This window comes from Idiotropiscis lumnitzeri, chromosome 2 (genome assembly GCF_059441095.1).
Source record: "Idiotropiscis lumnitzeri isolate Australia: NSW breed Sydney's pygmy pipehorse chromosome 2, RoL_Ilum_1.0, whole genome shotgun sequence".
NCBI lineage: Eukaryota > Metazoa > Chordata > Actinopteri > Syngnathiformes > Syngnathidae > Idiotropiscis > Idiotropiscis lumnitzeri.
Genome location: NC_142392.1, coordinates 5,987,617 through 6,007,249, shown reverse-complemented (window position 1 = coordinate 6,007,249; position 19,633 = coordinate 5,987,617). Strand labels below are relative to the sequence as shown.

Below are 19,633 nucleotides of genomic sequence, written 5' to 3'. Positions count from 1 at the left end.
TTAGATTACACGTCTTCAACCGTGCCGGGAAAATCTCAGGAGGTGATGTATCGATTAGCGCAAGGCCAAAGTCGAGACACTTTCAAGAAGAACGTGAAATAGAAGCGACAGTTCCTCGTGAAACTGCTTTTGAATTGAATTGAGGACCATGTTGCCGGGGACGACAGGGTGTGCAGAAAGCCGCTGTCACATATTTTTATTGCAACGGATATCGTTTCAATAGAAAATACAGTATGTATTCTTTCCTTTAAATTAAATTAAAAAAAAAACACAAACTACAACTAAAACAACCTCAACTTTAGGTGCAGTAAAATTAATTTCTAAATATTATTAAGGACAAAATTCAACCAAATTAATTAACAAAAAATCCACAGTGGTCGCAGAAGCAACTTGTAGTAACAAGGAATTAAAAAAAAAATAATTATGAAAATTCACCAAAGAAAGTCGGTCTGAGTTTTATTTTTGAATTGTGGTTCAACCAAGGCTCTCTAATTAGCATCACATTCCGTCATTTTATTTAAGCGGATGAGTAGTCACTGATCTGTTTGATGACAAAAAATGCACCCATGAACAGCTACACCAATAAAATTATATAATCATTACCTATATCCGATAAATCGTCTGTTATTCAAAATCGTTGTCCTCTAATTCCGGAATGACCCATAACATAAAATCTTAACATTTAAATGAGAAAAACCACTCATGTCAAAGCCATTATTGCAACCACTTACTCTGGAATTCCTCCTGGCACACGACTATTATTGACCGGCACTTTTATCGACACTATCGCCGATGTTTGCTCCGGGCAAATCCCAAATCTAACCCTTCATTGCCATTTATTCCCAAATTGATACCGCCGATGAGGCACAGATGTCGTGTCTTTAAGGGGAACTATCCTGCCATTTCACAGATAAAAAGCCTTTCAACAGGCATATCAAAAAACATCCCTCCTTCCAATAATCTTCGTGAAAGTGTGATGATGCGCCTAAAGGAAGGGGTGGGGGGGGGTGACGACGGTTTGCTGTGAGCGCATTAAGTGAGCAAGCCGCACTATCACGGCTCATCAGTTCTGGTCATAAAGCAGCAGCAGCGTGAGTATTTTTAGCCGCAGGATTCACTCAGTTGGGAGATGGAAGGCGGAGAAGGGTGAATATTGACCCAGTCCATCTGAACCTTGCCGCTCGCATCTTTTTAACTGGCACTTAATTGTATGTTTGTCTGCTCATTTTATTCTGTGTGCCAAGGCTTCACGCTGACATCAAGCTATTATTTTTTTTGGCGGGAATCAAATGACATGATTTGTTTATGAAAATTTAAAAAAATAAATAAATAAATTAGGAAGTGCTCGATGGGGCCAATTAACACATCGTTGCACTCTGAATAAGAGCATTAAACATTTACGCCGTTCTCCGTTTCCTGCTTGGGAATAAATCAACCAGCAGAATATTAGTTAGAAGTGAAGAATGGATGGAACAAAGCTGAAGGCAAAAATAGTCACGGCACAAATGAGCGATAAAGTCAGGCAAATCATCTGAATAGTAGGCAATAAATGTGTTATTTCTCTTGAGTAAGTCAAAAGTTGATTTTGTAAAAAAAAAAAAAAAAAATTACAAGAAAGTTTCTTTTTCTCATTGACTGGTCATTGCTCTTTGCTACCACCATGTGGCCATCAGGCATAAATGCTGTTTTTTGTTTTTTTTTAAATTGTACTTTTTGGAAATACATTTTACAGTACAGTACTTAGACATTTATTCTCACGTCAGAGCCTCAGTTAAATTATGAACACCAAAATCAGAAGGAAGACAGCAAGAATATTTACACTCAAGACATTTACACAAAAAAAAAAAACCACAATGATAATTTCGGTCCACCTGATTCAATGGGGAAATAGAAAACATTTACTACTCCTCAGCAATAACAATCAAGTGCAAATAGAAAGGAGAATCTTCCAGTTGAAGATTATGACATCTTCAATATCTACCCATAATTGAACGAAGGAAAAAAAAAATCCATCCGCAAAACAGCAATTTAACTCACATTTTCAGGAAGATAAAAAAAATGCCCAACTTACCAAGGCAAGGACTAGACGGGGTGGTGAACAGTAAATGGAGACTTGAATGAGAAAAAAAAAAAAAACATGCGTTTGTCAACAGAAAGCATGAGGACAAAACAGAGTTGGGTTTTTTTTTCCTGTTAGTGCTGCATTAACTGTTAAGGCTAAAAAGGTACTTTATGGAAACTGTCAGCTACAGAGACACAATTCATAGGATTAGGCCACTGTACCTTATAAAGTGTCCGGCTCAACAACGTATAGGAAAAATAGAAAATAACATGACATAACATTTACATTACCAAAAAATATGGAGGAGAATAAGAGCACAAATCAGCCTCAGTAGTATTTTGGTCCTCGGGTTCACACGGGCAAGGCTAGAAAACAGCACAGAAAGTCCAAAAGTATTGCTGGTGAAGCGAACAGTTGACTCTCCAGCATTTGGAAATGTCTTGTACAAAAAAAAAAAAAAAAAAAATCAGTGCAAACGAAAAAAAGCGTCACGCTAGGAGGAGTCAAATGAATACATTTAAAAAAAAAAAAAATCAGTATATGGTCCCACTTTAATTTCTGCATTTTCTGCAGCTGTTAATGGACTCCATCCTCGAGAGATCCTTTGGATTCCCAAATCTTCACCGTTCGGTCGCTGCGGGCGAAATAAACAAATTCTGAATCATTTGTTTTGGTCCAGTATGTTCTCAATAACAAAAGTAAACAAACAACCGTTGACAGTTCCTTTGAAGCAAAAGAGGAGTTTCTATATTTATTTGCTGAATGACAAGCAGGACATTGCGAGTTGATTTTTGTGTCCCGACGAAACGACAAGTCAACCATTTAACACGTCGCAACATGTGACTTACTCAGAGGCGGTGAACAGATGACTGCTGTTGGTCGCCAGGCCATTAATGGGGCTGTCGTGGCCTTGGATGTCACCGAGAGGCGCTAGTGAGTCAGCGTGCCAAAGGCGGAGAAGCCCTCCTCTGCATCCGCTGAGCAGCGCCGAAGAGCCGGGCACCACGCCCAAAGCGCTAACCCAACCCGTCTGGGAACTGACCGACTGCTAGATCAAATCAAGACATCACTTTATTCTCCGGAAAATATCAATTCATCCAAACATTTTTCGGGGAGCAGCATACCTGCAGCAGCCGCTTACTGGCCAAGTCCCACTTTTTAACGTGGTAGTCTTTCGATCCGCTGTAGACAAAGTCCCCGTGCAAGGCCAGAGACTCCACGCTATCCTCATGCGCGGGATCCAATGTGTGGCAGGAGCTGATGCTTCCCTGAGATCCTTCTGTCACCTCGAACATCTGGGAAACAGAAATCGGAGATGCGCTCGATTCCAACCCGAGTGGAACTATCGTTTGAGTGTGTCCTACTTTGATGTGATGGTCTTTGGAGCCGGTGAGCACCAGGTCTTGCCCGTTTCCTAACTTATCGACCGTCAGACACGCGATGACTCCTAAATGGCCAGTGAGCTTCCCTGTGGAGGCAAACCTAACAAAAAAAAAAAAAAATGACGTTCACTTATTTTCTGATTGATTTGTGATACACAAAAAAAAAAGTGTTACTTACTTGCGCAGATCCCACATGCGTACCGAATTCCCAGCAGCAGCGTACAGGAAGGAACCGGCGGGATTGATGGCGATCTGGTTGATCTGACTCTCGCCTGGAGGGATGGAGAAGCCTCGAGCTGAGGAGCAGGTGTCGCCTGTACCAACTTGACCTGACGCCCTACAGCAACCAAGAATATTATTAGAGACGGTTTTGACATAGCTTCAACTTTGACAGACATCGCAGAATGTGAACTCACGTAAGCGTGCGGATGCATTTTGCGCAATCCCGTATGTCCCACACTTTGATGTACGCAGTTGAAACCGTAAAGACGAGGCTGGACGTGTACCTGCAAAAAACAAACATCATATGGACTTCAAATAATTGTAAATAAATAAATATACAAAATCAGTCAAATCAATTTCATTCAAACCTGACTGAGACGACGCTGCTCGGATGATCCGCTAACGACATGATCTCTTGACCGGTCACCAAATTCCACACCTTACACGTGCGATCTGAGCGGAAAATGTGCAATGAGGAAGGGCGCTGTACCTTTTCAGAATTTCCAATATTTACCTTTCGATCCCGTGAAGAGCAGATCTTCCGTGACGTCCACACTGAGGACGGGCTTTGTATGTCCCTCGGCGACATGCACGCATTCAAGTTTGCTTGCCCGGCTCGTCTTGGGTGGCGGCACGGGGTTGATTACGCCTCTAGAATAATTAATAAATTTGTAAAAAAATAAAGAATTAAAATTAATTAACTCATTCAATACCATTGACGGATAAATACGTCAAAATCATTTTTTTTTTTACTGGGCTGGTCGTGAATGAGTTAATAAATTAGTAAATAAATATACATATAAATAAATAAATAAATAAAAATAAAAATAAATAAAAGGCCTAGTAACAGTGGATAACCAATTTTTATTCCTGCGGGACACGGGGTATTGTTTCAAAATTGAGATTTTGGCGATTTCACTTTTCACTAAGAGGGGAGAAAAACAAATGACAGCAAACAAAGGTGAATAAAAGAGAGTACCTATGGCCGTCGAATACAGGTGACTCATCCGATCTGAAAAATAAAAACAAAGCAAAAATATTGCCGAGTTGTCGAAACGCACCTAAAAATCGTTGTAATTGCCTACGTATGCCACAAGAGGGCGACAAAGCACAACTTTTATATCAGGCACGGCTAAATCTTGAGCATAAGCACGACTTACGAGGTTTTGGAGTTATTTTCTCGTGTCTTAGCATCCCCTGTTGCAGCGGTTGCCTTTTCTTGCATTTTCCTGCGGGTAAGAGGAGAGCGCTCAAGCCGCTTCCTCTCAACGGTGCTCGTCGGTGACCTCGATCGGAAGCTAGCGAAAATCCAAAGTGTTACGAGTGACCCGATGTGCGTTTTTCAAGTTGGTTGATCGTTAATAATGCTTACATGCCGGCTGGGCGAGCCGAGAAAGAAGATTCGCGGCCCGGATCCGCTAACCCGTCCTGGTGCTCGACGAGTGGAAGCAAAGCACCCGAGAAGTCTCCCGTGGGAGAGTCGAAGGGCGGATCGCCAGTGGTGGCGTAGAGAAGCTCCATCTGAGTGGCGGTCCTCCTGCGAGCCTGAAAGATGGACCGTAAACGAACCCGAAACAAAACACCAACCACATTTGGCTTGATCGCATGCGCTACCTTGTTTCTCGGCCGGGAGTCGCCGCATAACTTCACCAGATCAGACGACAGCGTGCTGAAAAAACATCAAGAAAGACAAAGCGGCTTCACGCACTTTTTCAAGTATTAGAACTGCTTTTCGTAATTGGTGACCTATCGAATTTTCACGTCGTTATCATATTACCTGCCCTCGGCAGCCGGGCTGGAGTTCGACTCATCGCTGCTGCTTTCGTCCCCCTTCTCTGCGAGGCGAAAAACACATTAATGGGTTTATTCATTTGGTTTCTTAGAGTGGACTAAATTCTAGGAGGGCAAAAAGGGAGATTAAGGGCCCTGTGTGACAATGGTGGAGACATGAGGAAACAAACAACAATTAAGGCCACGGGTCAGGAAGATTTCAAGCAGCTCATTTCCTTATTTGAAATCTTCAAGCGTACATTTCTCGAAACATCTACTACTCACCCGGTGACAGGTAACCTAACTCTTGAGTTGACACAAAAACACCAAAGAAGACAAAAAAAAAAAAAAGATCAATTCAAACCCTGATGATGAGGGAAGGGTTACACGTCATTTTATAAACGGCAGCGAAATGAAACATAATCGGTCAAAAGCGTCAAATATAATTGAGGCCGACCTTGAAGGGCGCTCCCAAGCAAGGCGTCCAGCTCGGGGTTGATCTCGGCTTTCTCCTTCAGCATGTGGAAGAGAAGTTGGTTCTGGGTGGCGCTGTTGATCTCCGTCTGCTTCAGCCGGCCCTCCATCACCTTCAGCTGTGAGTCCTTCTGAGCCGCCTGGAGGCCCTGCGGGTTCACAGGAAACAGAACATCCAACGCCGTCAGACCACAATAACGAATGTGTTATTAACGTGTCATGCTCTCTGAACCTTGAATCTGCAAATATCCATCACTTTGAAACGTGACGTCTCACGCTACCAGAGCCTTAACTTCTCAAATTTATGAATTTTATTTCTTTGCGGGACAGACAAATCGGACCAGCTGCACAAATTCTCACGTGCTTGAAACCTAACGGGAAGTCAGCGTCACCTTATTGATGGCCATGGTCATGAAATGGTCCAAAAGAAAGCGAGCCTCTGATAGATTACACGAGCTGACCACCGCCGTCACGTCCACCTTGTCTCCTTCCTCCTGCGACCCAAAAACAACGGAGCATGAACGTCAGTGAAAATGTTTGTTTACAAACGGTGAACCGTTGCATCTTCGTTTTGTTCACCTTGGCCTCCTCCATCTGCATGATGTTGGCCTGGCAGTCGGCGATGCTGTCGTTGATGTAGTCGATGTTAGCGGCCAGAGATTCCAGTTCTTCGTTCAGGGAGGTTAGCGAGCGCTCGGCGTCCGGGGCCGCCTCTGCCACCATCTTGGTTTTCTTTCTGGATACTCGTTCCCGCCGCTTGGTCAGCTCCTCTCTTTGCTGAAGGTGGCAAAAGGGAAAATATTTTTTTTTTTTTAAATCCGCTTCATTTGGTCATTAAATTCGGTGCGGTGCAAAGGCCCAAAAAGTTTGACCTTCATGAGACGAGTCATATCAGTTTCCATGTTGGAGATGGTCATCCGCTGCATGATGATGTCACTGACGCGTCGCTCCAACGACTGCCATTTGGCCTTGGCGATCCGGCTGATGTAGCCGCTTCCCATCCGCATCGGCGAACTCCTGAAGGTTAAAATCAGGTCTTTCCAGATCTTTCTCATGCTATGACAACACAGAGTTGAGATGCTGCACCTGGCGCCGTTGGTCGTCGATGTTCCGGACGAGTACGGCCTTCCCGGGGCGTTCCGGTGGGAAGGCTCAGAGAGGGTTTCGGGTACGGTGATTTTCCGGCTCACTTTGCCGGACATCGGTCTCACTTGACGCCTCAGAGCAGTCACCTGTAGTTCCGAAAATACCGGTGTCATACTCAAGCCCGCCACATCATTTTATAAAGCTATCCAAGTTCAGTTTTCTTGCTAAAATGTAAAAATGATAACTTTTAAAATAATATAGAATATAGAAATAAAATTTAAATCAATGCAATGAAAAACAAGAAATAAAATGAAATGAAAATAAAATATATTCAATAAAATTAAAACAATTAATAAAACAAATAATACAAGAAATTAAAAATAAAACAAAGTGAATAAAAACAACTGAAAAATGACCAAAAAATATTTAAAAAAAAAATAAAATAAATCTGTATGTTTTGACCTCTTCGTTCTTCCTTCGTAGGATCAACTCCTGCTGTCTCTTCTGCGCCTCAAGCTGTTTCACTTGATGCTGCCAGGAAAAATAAACATCCAATCAAGCTAAACGGGCCTCCAATTTTACGCATGGGCTAATCTAATATGAAACACATTGAAAGAAATTATAAGTGTGTGTGACTCTGGAAAATGTCAAAAAGCAGGAATTCTGCACCTCAGATCTGCGCTGGTCTTTCTTCAAAGACGCAATCTCCCTGTTCCTCTTGCACTCTGTGGCTCGGTTGCGCTCCTGCTGCTCCTTCATCTGACGCATCAGCGCCACCTGGTGGACAATCACATATTTCACCCCACATCCAACTGCTTCAATGAATACAATGAACACACTTTAGTACCTTTGTTTTTTTCATCTCGCTGACGTCGAGCTGCAGTTTCCTCAGCTGCTTTTCGTACTGCGACTGGTTCTTGAGCAGCCGCGCGTGCTCCTTCTGGGCCGACTGGAGCTTCTGCAGCTCTTTGTTCATGGAGCTCAGCTTCCTCTCGTAGTCGGCTTTGATTCTTTTGGCCTTCTCTTCCGTGCATGACTCCACTGAACCTGGGTGTATTAAGATGTGTGTGTGAGCAAATTTTTATATCCGCGTATACATATATATTAGGGGTGAACTAATAAAAGACGATTCAATCTCAAATTATGTGATAATGACAATAAAAATAAAAATAAATAAAATACCTCCATTCAAATTTTTTTTATTTAATTTGATTTTTTTTTTTACAGTTTCTGCGTTTTCTCTCACCCATGTTGTGCAGCACTTTGTCCCTCTCCTGCTGCGTGTCTCGAATTTTATTCCGCAGCATGACCAGCTTGTGCTCGTACTGCTGCTTGAGCGTGTGCAGGCGCCGCTGGCTGTTCTCCAGCTCGTCGATCAGCTTCTGCTTGATGGCGATCTCGCACGTGATGTTGGCCAGGTCAGCTTGGACGTCCTCTGCGCGACCAAAAATCCGCTCATCAGATCCCGCTTCTTTTCATCACGGCTGTATTTTTCTTGACCTTTTTCATCCAGCTCCTCCGCGTCGGACTCCTCGGACGTCTCCTCTCCGGCCGTGTCCGAGTCATCTTCCTCCCCGTCGCCGTCGTCAGCTTCCTCGTGATCACTGCCCTCCTTGTCACGTAGAACCAAGATGAAGTTTAGTACGAGTGGTGGACTTCAATTAAAAATAAAAAAAAATGCACAAAATCTCAAAATGTTGAAATCGATACATTCGTCCAACCTCTGCTTCGTTGCCGCCTCGTTCCTGATCATTGTCCGGCGATTCCTCCTTTATAACACTGGAAAAGAATGCAATATTATTCAGAGTTAACACATGTTTGATTGTTTGGACAAACACGGAAGGTAAAAAGGGTACATGCACACGGTTCGACACACGTCAACCGGGAGCGTCTCAGCAACACATATCATCACTTTTGTCGATTTCTGTGTGACAATCACTAATCACGGGGTTGTCACAAACTAAAAAGCGATGAAAGAGGGATTAGACACAGGATTTTCCTTTCCAGGAGCGCAAAGCCACCTGTGCGGGAAATGTCGGAGATTAGCAGTCGGTGAAAAGTGGAAAATCCACTGAAATCCTTCAATTCAATTACTCTACTACTCGTTTTTTTTTTTTTTTTTAATTAAAATTTGCATAAGTACACGTCAGCTTTTATGTTTTTTTTGTCATGTAAAATGTACACAAAATTTTATTAAATTAATAATATAATTAAAATATTCAATAGTCAATTACGGATAAATTTGTGAATACACTATTTTAATATTTAATTCAAAATTGTATATTCATCACATTATCAAGTTTCAATCCTACGGCCGGTAATTGAAAGGAAGTTCAGGGATTTGTCCCCCGATCCCTGGCTGGGATGCAGCGAACCTGGCGTCCTGTTGGTGACCGTCCTGATGGCACTGCCTCAGTCTTCGGAGGAGAGGGACGGACGGAGGGCGGGGGGGGGGGGGGGTGAGGATGAGGATGGTGGTGGGAGGAGACAGGTATAAGTGAGGAAAGTTTACAAAAGAGCAAAGAGGAAGAGAGAGAGAGAGTGAGAATCGGTGGCGTGGCAGAAAAAGATGTGGAGATGGCCGATTAAAAAAAAAAATAAATAAATAAATAAAACATAGTAAGAAGCTCATGGGACCTCTTCCCTCGCCAGATGACCTGTTGCTATGGTAACACACCCAACAAAATGAATACCTCTTTTTCTTCTTCTTCTCCTTCCTCTTGAGCTTCTCCAGGTCTTTCTTGGCCATCTCGATGACGTCACTGGCTTCTTTCTCCGGCGCAAAGAGGGTCGGAGAGAAGGAGGCGGGGCCGGCGTACAGCGACGAGCGAGTGGAGGCGCGCGACAGGCTCTTCCGGAGGTTCTCGTTAAGCGCCTCACTTTCCAGAAGTTTGGCTCTGTCGGCGAGGGGAATTTATTTTTCGGATCGCTTGCTTTTAAGATGGTTGATTGTGACATTGGGTCAGTGTGTACCTGAGCTCTTCAATTTCCTTGATGTAGTTGTGGATCATGTTGCCGATCTCCTCGTTGCCTTCACCTGAAAGCAAATTGAATAAAAAAAAATTACATGAGAATAATAAAAAAAGAAATTAGATTAAAAATTGTAAAAAAAAAATAATTAAAAATATAGAAATTAAATAATATTAGATTATAATCTAGTCTTTCATCAATCTCAAAATGTCACCTTCTGAGATGTTTTTGCGATAAAAGGGAAAAACACAATAAGCAAAATGAATATTTTTTTTTAAATAAAATAATAACAAATTATATAGATTAAAAAAATTAAAAAACAAAAAAATAGAAATTAAATAAAATATATTTTTTTTAAAAATGCATTTTTTTTTTTTTAATGTATTCATTTTCCATTATAATGACAGATTGCAGATCGCACCTGCTTTGGCCAGCGCCTGATTGGCTCCATCACTGAGGATTTGAGTGAGTCTCGCTCGCTGGGCGTCGATGGTCTCCTGCATGGCCTTCACCCTCACCCTCAGATTGTTGTTGTCTGTCTGCAGCATGGCGTTCTCATGGACCAAGTCATTGATGCCCTCCACGCCATCCTCGCCCACCATGCGCTTACCCTGAATGAGAACCATTACCGTACTATAAATACATCCACTCGCATCCTAAATTGCGATTATTATTTATTTATTTATTTTTTTTAAATCCAACTCACCGTTTTGTACTCCATCAGCTCCATCTGCAGTCGCGCCATCTCCGTCCTCAACGCGCTGATCTGCTGACTCGCTCGATCCTGGTTCACCACGACCTTATTTTTGATATTCCGCGCCCGGTTGGCGTACTTCAGAGTGTTCAGGGTCTCCATGAAGTCGCGGTCAGACGGGCTGATGCACGCGATCATCACCGTTTGACTGGAGAAGGCGTAACGACGACATCATGGGGCGGCTGTTACAGAAAGGAAGCGCTCAAAATATCGAACGAACCTGTTCCCACCGAGTGAATCCTGCAGCAGACGGGTGAGTTTGGAGTCTCGGTAAGGCACGTGTGTGGAACGCTTACTCCTGTCGCCGAGGGCGCTGATCACGTTGCCCAGGGCGAGCTGAGGCATAGGAAAAAAGATTTTAGGAGGAAATGTATTCAAATATACACGGAAAATTTGGCAAGGTCGATATTTTCTATGTTAACCCATTTTCTAAAAATTACCTATTGAATTAAAAAAATAATAATATATAGATAAAATAAATAAAAACATTAGATTTTTTTTTTTTTGCAAGTACGCTTGAACCTATTTGCAAATACTTTTAAACATACTTGTAAGCTAAATGTCAAAAGCTATGTTTCAAGTATTTGGCCAAAATTATACCAATATGATTGAAATTTAATTAAAAATTAAAATTAAGCAGTTCAAAGCATTCCATATATAACAAATATTCTTCACATAATTTTAAAAATACCTAACCATCATGAAGTAATAACCGCTGTAATGTTATTAAAAAATATATAAAAATGTCAGGATTGTATGAGTAACGCATTACATATTGTGGTCACAGAAGGCGCCCTGATCTCCAGAATGCAATAATAATCACGTGACATTCCCACAATTACTCATCAGAGTGTTAAAAAGCAAATGTCCAAAGACGCATTGGCTTACCAGTCCGCAGTTAATGGAGATGCCTTCTTTGGCCCGGTCTCCCGTTGCCCCGGTTCTTTTGAGCCTCTCGGAACCAGCCAGGTCAACGAAATGAAATTTAGCCGACAGCGTCTCGAACTCGTCGATGTCCGAGTTGACCGCCACACGGTTGTCTGTCGTGTTATCCTGGAGGATTGGAATGAAAAATATTATGGGATAGTAAAAGGCGCCATGCGAAGGGCTTGCGCTTACATTGTCGGGCGAGCACATCCGGACTTGGCACAGGTGGATGGTGAAGATGGCGTGGGAGCGCGAACTCTGCACGTTCATCTGAGTGCTGGCCGTGGTTCTGGACAAAGCGCCCAGCTTCAGACACTGGATCATCTAGTAAGAAGTTGCGTTTTTGCAATGACAAACATATTATTGAACACAGAATATATTTATTCATTATTTTATTTAGTTAAAATCATCATTTATTATGAGTCAAATGAAAAAGTTCCCATATACTTGTAACAATATTTTTCTAAACAATTAGATAAAATATCTTATTTTACCAATAAAATACCAATATTTTTTTTCTTTTTTTTTATCCATTCAAAAATAATTTATTAAAATTTTATTGCGAAAATAAATACATATTTTTTTTTGGGGGGGGGGGGGCTACTTATCTCATCAATTCATTTTGAAAAATAAAATAACATACACCATAAAATCCCAATCTCGGCTCAGGAGCGCCGAGCTGCGTTTAGCTAACCTCGGCCGCGGAGCTGACGCTGCGCGTGGTGACGCCGACCGTGTAGATGCCTCCGCTGGCGTCCTCGTGGATGCGCACGCTGGACTTCTGCCTCCTGTCCTCCACGTCGCGCGTGGCGTCAAACAGGTCCACCACCTCCTCGTTGTACAGCTGCAACGTCAATTTAAACGTGACGCCCAAAGTGCTTCCTGTCATCTCTCATCTTTCGCCTTCAGCTGCTTTCCCTGGCAGCTGTTCAAGCGGCGTTTTCGTGCTCGTAAATAAAGACCGTGGAGATGACAGTTTAATGGTGAAGCGACGCTCCTTTTACGACTCTGAGTTGAATCTGAATCGCTTCATCTAAATCATGAGTATATATTCTTTATCCTCCGCAAGAAACAAGTAATACATTGAGCAGTTGTGACTTATTTTATTTATTTATTATTTTACTGCCCCCTGGTGGCCAAAGTGCACACACCAGAAGGAGTCGACAATGAAGACAATTTCGTTGTTTTTTTTTGTACCTCCAGGAACTGAGCATTGATCTTGAACTCGGGAACGGGCTTTCCCTGCTCGGTGGCAGATTGCCGCCGCTCCTCGATGCCCCGGAACAGGTGGTTGACGGCCCTGGGAATGATACCCAGCTCGTCCTCACTGATGTTGACGTCGAAGCCGGTTCCCATGGTGTACGTCTTCCCCGATCCGGTCTTCGGAGAGAAGAAAGTACACAATTATCACAAGTTCAGGAAACATTTTAAACTGTTATCAAGACCTTTGAGCTGGATAAAAAAAAAAGTCTTCTTAAATAAATAAAAACGGGCAGTTAGTGACTCAGAAGGAGTACGGCGGGGCTCAGTGGGGATGGGGTGGTCATCATGGTGATTTAAATGGAATGCAACAAGGGGGCTACTCCCTGCTGGATCTCGTGAAAGAGACACTGACAGGAGTGTGTGTATGTGTGTGTCATTGTCCACATCGCACCTGTGTGAACGGATCATTTGTCTTGCGTGTGAAAGGCGATTGGACGTGGAGTCAGAAGACGCGGGCATAATAAAAAAGGCGAGCAGAGGGGCAATGATGGGAAAGATTAAGAAAAAGGAGCGTTGAGGCATTTAGTGGGGGATTAAAGTGCGTCCAGTGCCAATAAAGGATGCCAAAACCACCTCGCTTACGCTTTCAAATGCTTTTTTCCATTTGTAAATACACACATAAGTCTCATGTACAGTGTTTAAAAAGGGTAAAACAAATTCAAATCAGATTACTGTAAGGTCTTTGAAAGTTGTTCAGGTAAAAAAGCTAACATATACACAGCAAAGGTAGCACAAGTTGAAAAAAAGAGATTATTCTAAATTCCTCAAAAGTGGTGGATGTTAAAGTAAAATATAAAAAATAAATAAATTTAAAAAATGTGCATGATTCAATAAAAAGATAAAAAAATAATTTTAAATAATTTTTTTTTTAAATCCCAAAAATTGCACATATAACGCGGGAATATCCCTTAAATCCTGCACAGGTTAAAATAAAAATATTGTAAATCTCCCTAATGTTGAACTGAATCTTGTAAAGAACCCCCAAAATTGTGCCAGTTAACATAAAGTCACCATAAATCCCTTCAACTTCAAATATATCTCCCAACAGTAACAAAGAACAAAATAAATAAATAAATAAATAAATAAATCTACCATGAATCTAAAGTTGCGTGTGTTAAAATCCAATTACCGTAAATCCTTAAAAAACTGTGCAGGTTAAAATTAAATTACAGTTGCATATAATTAAACTCACCCATTTAAATTCCAACATGACAAACATTTTTTTTAAGAAACATAATTTTAAAAATTCATCTGAATTAATTATTAGAATGTTACGAGTGAAACTCACCTGCCCGTAAGCGAATATGGTCGCGTTGTAGCCCTCGAAGCAACCCTCGATGAGACTCTCGGTGCAGTGGCCGTAGATGGCGTCCTGCTGGGTGTCCATGTCGAAGACAAAGTCGAACGTGAAGGCCTTGTCCTTGCCCAGGACCACCAGCGGTTCCCCGGGCATCACGTATGTACAAATGTGGCAGCCCTCAATCTTCTCGCGGGCCAACTGAGGACGAATCCTGATGGGAGAAGAGAAATGATTAACTCATTTACTACCAGCCGAGTAAAAAAAAAAAAGATTTAAAATGACGTATTTTGCCGTCAATGGTAGCAAATGCGTATAAAAAAATTTTTTTTTTTAAAAATCAGCTCCAATATAATTACAGTATTTTAAAACGTGTCATTGTTAATAATTAGTCGTCTGATAAGTGTATTCTCAGAGAAGAACCAACAAGTCACACCAGTTGGCCTTCATTCTTGAAAACCAGAATATAAGACGGTAAAACATGGTTCTATTCAGGTCAAAAGTGTGGTGTACTTGAGTACTGGAGTGAGCGCGCACCTCACAGTACACTCGCTGTTCACGAGAGTAAACAGAACCCACCCTGGATTTTAGTAAGTATCTCCAACTCTGTTTGCCCCTTCTTAAATAAATGCCGTGTTCTGACTTCATTTCCTGCTGAGTCGCCACCGCAAGAGAAAGTGAAGTTCTTGATGAGTAATATTTAGACAGCGTTCCAGGGAAAGTTTTGTGTCTGACATAACGTGCATGTATGGGAGCGCTTTGCACAGACGCACTTGTGTGCACGGACACACGAGCGTTGTTTTTCTCCATGAAAAGATGCTCGAATTCATTGAAGCTGAAAACAAACAGTGTGAAAGGGAAGCGCTTGGATGAGGAGGGCTGAACGATTAATACAATTCAAATCGACATTGGAAAAAAATAAATAAATAAAAAAAAAATCCCTCCCAAAAAAATCGTCCTTTTAGGATAAGCCTAACTGATGATTAAAAAAAAAAAAAAAAAAAAAACAACAAGAAATTGAACAAACAAGGTTGGCCTCATATGCTCTATGCAGATGATAAGTAATGCCAGCATTTGCGTTCAGATATCGGTTGTTTAAAGAGCTATAACACCGCGGCACGATACTTTTTGTTCGCACGTCTATGGCATTTCGGTTTGTGTTAACATAAATTATATATTTAAATTTGTATATAAATTTAATGATAGATGCAATAATTAAAGTCGCATACTTGACGTCAATTTCTGGATAACTCTTTCATTATGTTTCAACCCAAACTGTTTTTTTTATTTTTTTTTTATTTTTATTTTGTTTTTTTTTGTGAATGAGGGCTGCCCTTTAAACACTAATCCACATTCTAGGACACACACAGGCTCCTTGTGTGTGTGTTTTTCCTCGGAAATACAACACTGCTGCGCCCTCAGCGCTCACCCCCGACCCTCGCGTGCACTCTTAAGACACATTTGATACTAAATGTACTCGGGGCAAGAAAAAAAAAAAAAAAAAAAAAAAGAATAAAAGACATCACGTAAAAGCTGCCCAACGCATTCATCTGACAGTTTCGCTCAACTGAAAAGATTAAAAAAAAAAGAAATGGAGAGGATTAAAGGGATACTTTTACTACCCGCTGAGAATTCCTGAGTGTAACTCGAAAGAAACGACAAGGAATTAACTCCATTTGACAGCACGAGGATTAAAGCTGAACCATTTTGAAAAATAATTTATTTAATATGTCATTTTTTTTTTTCACTGGCAGCTCAGATAAAATACTTTTTTTTTGTCTTCTATATCCGCCAATGGCAGTGAATGAGTTAACAAACTTTGTCTGGCTCCCGCCCATGTGAGTTCCAAGCTCTCAGGCTCATTATTGCGATTACAGTGACGGCGTCAGAAACAGGACACAAGTCACACACACACACACACACACACACACACACACACCAAAGCCCGGGCAGACAGAAATGAGGAGCTGCCGGTAAAGCAGCGGAACAACAATGGCATCATCCTTCGCGGAAATTAGTGCTGATCAATTCTCTTTGCAGCTGATGTGACGTCACAGATTGCGTCATCACCACGCAGCCAATCGAATCATCGGTGATGTCAGAAATTGCGAATCGGGACAGCGTGAAATAATATACAAATGTGGAGGACGTGAGTTATTTTAAGCAACGACCGCAGGGCTCCGTGCAGCTTTCTACGTGATGACACACACCAGTGCATTTATATATAAAAAAAAAAAAAAAAAAAAAGTCCACCACAATGTTGCCATTATGTAATAACGCCATGCAAATAGAAGCGCTCTTTCATGGGATGTCTGGCAGCAGGTGGCGAGGAAGACGAAGGATGAAGAGAGGGAAGGAGTGAACACAAGAGAGCTGAAAACACCAAACGGTCTCCCGGTCCGACATTTGGTGATGACATCGAGAGTCTTAAGGGTTACCGTGACAACCGGGTGTCTAACAAACGTCTGCAATTTAAAAGCACCACTTTAAAAATTAATTATTAGGACAGATTTTAAATATCTTATGTCGATTTATTAAAAAAAAAACAAAAAAAACATTGCTTTAGTGAAATCTTGCCAATGGAATGACGAAAGGAAGGAAGCATGATGCTGACTCAGCATTGTCATTGTTTTCCTTATCCTTGGCAGTCTTTCGATCAAAAGGTCAGTGATCAGGAAGTGGCAAAAAATAATAAAATAATAATAATAATAAATGGCATAAATGAAATAATGATTATTGCGATCCGCACGATCTCAAGGCGGCAGCTGGCAGCCTACTTCGCTCGGTTAGCCTCATGAATATTCACGAGGGACGACACACACACACACACAAACGCGCAAATTGGCAGAAGGTGCTTAGCCTTTGCCCTCGAATTAATTCCACAACGGCTGAGTTGCGTGTGGAGGATGATCAGCAAAAAGCGCCACGTCTACCTCTTCATCAAACTATCCGTTCGCCTGTCTATGGCATTTCCCCCCACGTTTCCGGCTGTAACGCGAGCCGTTTTGAACTTGACGCCACCGGGATCAATTATTAAAAGGACGACGAGGTGCAACTGGACTCTGGACGGCTTGTTAACCTTCTTCTCTCGCTGCTTCTTTTTCATATGGAGGTGAGCGAACATGACAGGCTGTTACGTAACAACCTCAAGTTTTCTGCAAATGAAAACAAACTGGCTTGAAAGCGCCATCACCCTTGACAGCATGATACGTGATGTACTTTTTTTTGTTTGTAGGTGAAGGATTAGGCCATGCAGGTTGAAGCAGGCGCTGACTGGCAACATACACAGACACACACACACACACATACACATCCACACCTAACTAAACTATTAAGCTGGGGAGAGGCTTACACGTGTAACTTGTCAGGCCCGTCGCACATCTCGACGCATTATCAGAAGGTCAGCATGGAGTTGTGTTATGTTCCAAGCAGCCGTTTGATGTCCCGGTACAAAATCGAATAGCGTTAAGCAACATTGGCAATGTGGAGTCAACAGTCTTTAATTTGTGTGACGAAAGCACATGAATGTTATGAAATCACTGTTGTTTACCTATTTTTTAATTTTTTATTTTTTTAAGCAATTGAGCACTACAGGTAAAAAGTCACTTTTTTTTTTTTTTATGAATTATTGTGGTCACATTTTTTATCCCATTAAAAACTACCTTTTGAACAGGGGTGTGTAGACTTTTTTATGTGGATGCATTTAACTAATTTACTGCCATTGACGGCTAAAGACGTCAAATATCCAATTTATTATTTTTTTTTTTTACTCGACTGATAGTGAATGAGGCAACACCCCCCCACGCAAATAATATTTGTATGATGTTATTTGAGCCACGTTAGGTGTCACATGGGTTCGATCAGCTGACGTTGCGCCACACCTTTGCCCTCTAACCAAACTATTGTAGAAATTAATTGCGCGACTGAGATGTTTTTATTCAGGAAAATGAGCCCTCATGCAACTAAATCCAAATAAGGAAAGGAAGCAATAGCACGAAAGGTGGAAACCTGATTCCCACCGCCTGGAAAAAAATAACTAAAGGAAAAATTAATCCTGGCCAAGTGGATGAAAGCACAATTTTCGAACTTGAAACTTATTTTTTTTTAAATGTCTAAAATAAAAAATAAATTAATTAATTAATTTAAATTCAAATCAACAAAGAATGTTAAATTAAACCTTAATTTAAAAATAAAATACACCCTAAATAACAATGGATTTTTTTTTAATGCTTGCAAAACAAATCCGGACCTGCTCCCAACTTTAGGTACACCTTGCATGGTGATTCAATAAACCAGGGTCACATGACTCATCAACATGGCTGCCAAGCATTCATTGACACTATTGTTTGTGTCTATCACCACTGAGCTTGCTTGTATGCCAGCTGATATTTTGTTGTTGCTGTTTAAAAGCAACCTGCAGACACTCCCTGTAGCCTGAAGCCACATCTCCGTGCAGAAATCCACTGTAGCCAGAAACCAATGCAACTAATGCAAATATTACTTTCTCAGTGCAGCACTTGGAGGATGCATTGTTGGAAATGATTACATGGCGAGGTTTGGGGTTTGTATTTTGCAGGTGGGTGCAAGAAGCATCCTTACCTTAGCGCCACACGCACCGAGCTCTCATCCGCCCCGCCGCTCATTGTGCCCGGGGGAAGAGTCCACAAGAGTCCGGTTAAAAATAGCCCCCTTTCACCTCTTTATCCTCTTAGAAGACGAGGGAGCGACGTCCTCACTCTCCTCCTTCCCCCTCGCGTCTCCGTGGAGCCTCCATTCGTTCACTCTGTACAACAAACAAAAAGCCCACTGGGGGAGTTTTTACGGATCATGAAGGGGGGGATGGCCTTCCATTGTGAGGCTTCATCGCAGCCTGCCCTGCGTGCTCGCCGGCTCTTGTGAAATCAGCGTGGAAGACATCCACTCTGCGAGCAAGTGGGGAGCGAGGGAGGGAGGAGGGGGAGGGTGTCGAGCTAGACTGTGACGTCGGCTAACCCCGCCCCCTTTACTACGTCGAAGTGAATGACAGTCGTGCTCTGAGTGTGCATTCAAAAAAAAAAAACAGCTTTGTATTCCACCTTAAAAGACAGCAATTGCGCTTTCTCGCCAAGACGTGGATAGATAAATATTGTTTCAGTTTTGCATGTGTAAAGACGATTTTTAATTTGGGGTCTCAAACACAACGCCAGGTTGTTTGTGTGGCAATGGAAATGCCAGTACTTTATCTAATTTCGAAATATTTAATTTACGATGAATCAGAAACAACATGACCTGAGCACCATATAAATCGCTGATGATTTGAATTTCTAAAGACGACACATTTGTTTTGTTTTTTCTTTTTGTAGAGTGGCCCCACCTAGTGGTGGAGTTGGGAAATTATAAATTCCTCAGCAACGAACAAATTGTCACAAATTGATGTTTTCCGCCAA

General features: G+C 41.8%; 1 protein-coding gene across 11 annotated transcripts; it reads right to left on the bottom strand.

Moving 5' to 3' along the window:
* Window positions 1-1,732: 1,732 nt before the first annotated feature.
* Window positions 1,733-19,159, bottom strand: LOC148341463 (kinesin-like protein KIF21A). Of its 11 annotated transcripts, none has more exons than XM_088287713.1 (37): window positions 18,807-19,157; window positions 14,199-14,421; window positions 12,845-13,027; window positions 12,342-12,491; window positions 11,840-11,971; window positions 11,609-11,773; window positions 10,941-11,056; window positions 10,673-10,868; window positions 10,388-10,577; window positions 9,970-10,033; window positions 9,690-9,893; window positions 9,372-9,413; window positions 8,718-8,775; window positions 8,497-8,608; window positions 8,243-8,431; window positions 7,844-8,043; window positions 7,666-7,773; window positions 7,459-7,527; window positions 6,997-7,142; window positions 6,783-6,927; window positions 6,490-6,687; window positions 6,303-6,404; window positions 5,894-6,059; window positions 5,722-5,742; window positions 5,444-5,501; window positions 5,281-5,335; window positions 5,039-5,211; window positions 4,827-4,964; window positions 4,646-4,678; window positions 4,181-4,317; window positions 4,035-4,119; window positions 3,861-3,950; window positions 3,623-3,781; window positions 3,427-3,544; window positions 3,187-3,357; window positions 2,911-3,107; window positions 1,733-2,696 (listed from the first exon to the last, which is right to left on the bottom strand). In XM_088287713.1, exons 1-37 carry the CDS (start codon window positions 18,848-18,850, stop codon window positions 2,639-2,641), a joined length of 4,695 nt encoding a protein of 1,564 aa, XP_088143839.1. In that variant the 5' UTR covers window positions 18,851-19,157; the 3' UTR covers window positions 1,733-2,638. The 11 variants fall into 11 exon arrangements, with proteins under 11 accessions (XP_088143839.1, XP_088143845.1, XP_088143831.1 ...); XM_088287719.1 differs by having other exon boundaries at window positions 2,911-3,110; window positions 18,807-19,156; XM_088287705.1 differs by having other exon boundaries at window positions 2,911-3,110; window positions 6,783-7,142; window positions 18,807-19,158.
* Window positions 19,160-19,633: the final 474 nt, after the last annotated feature.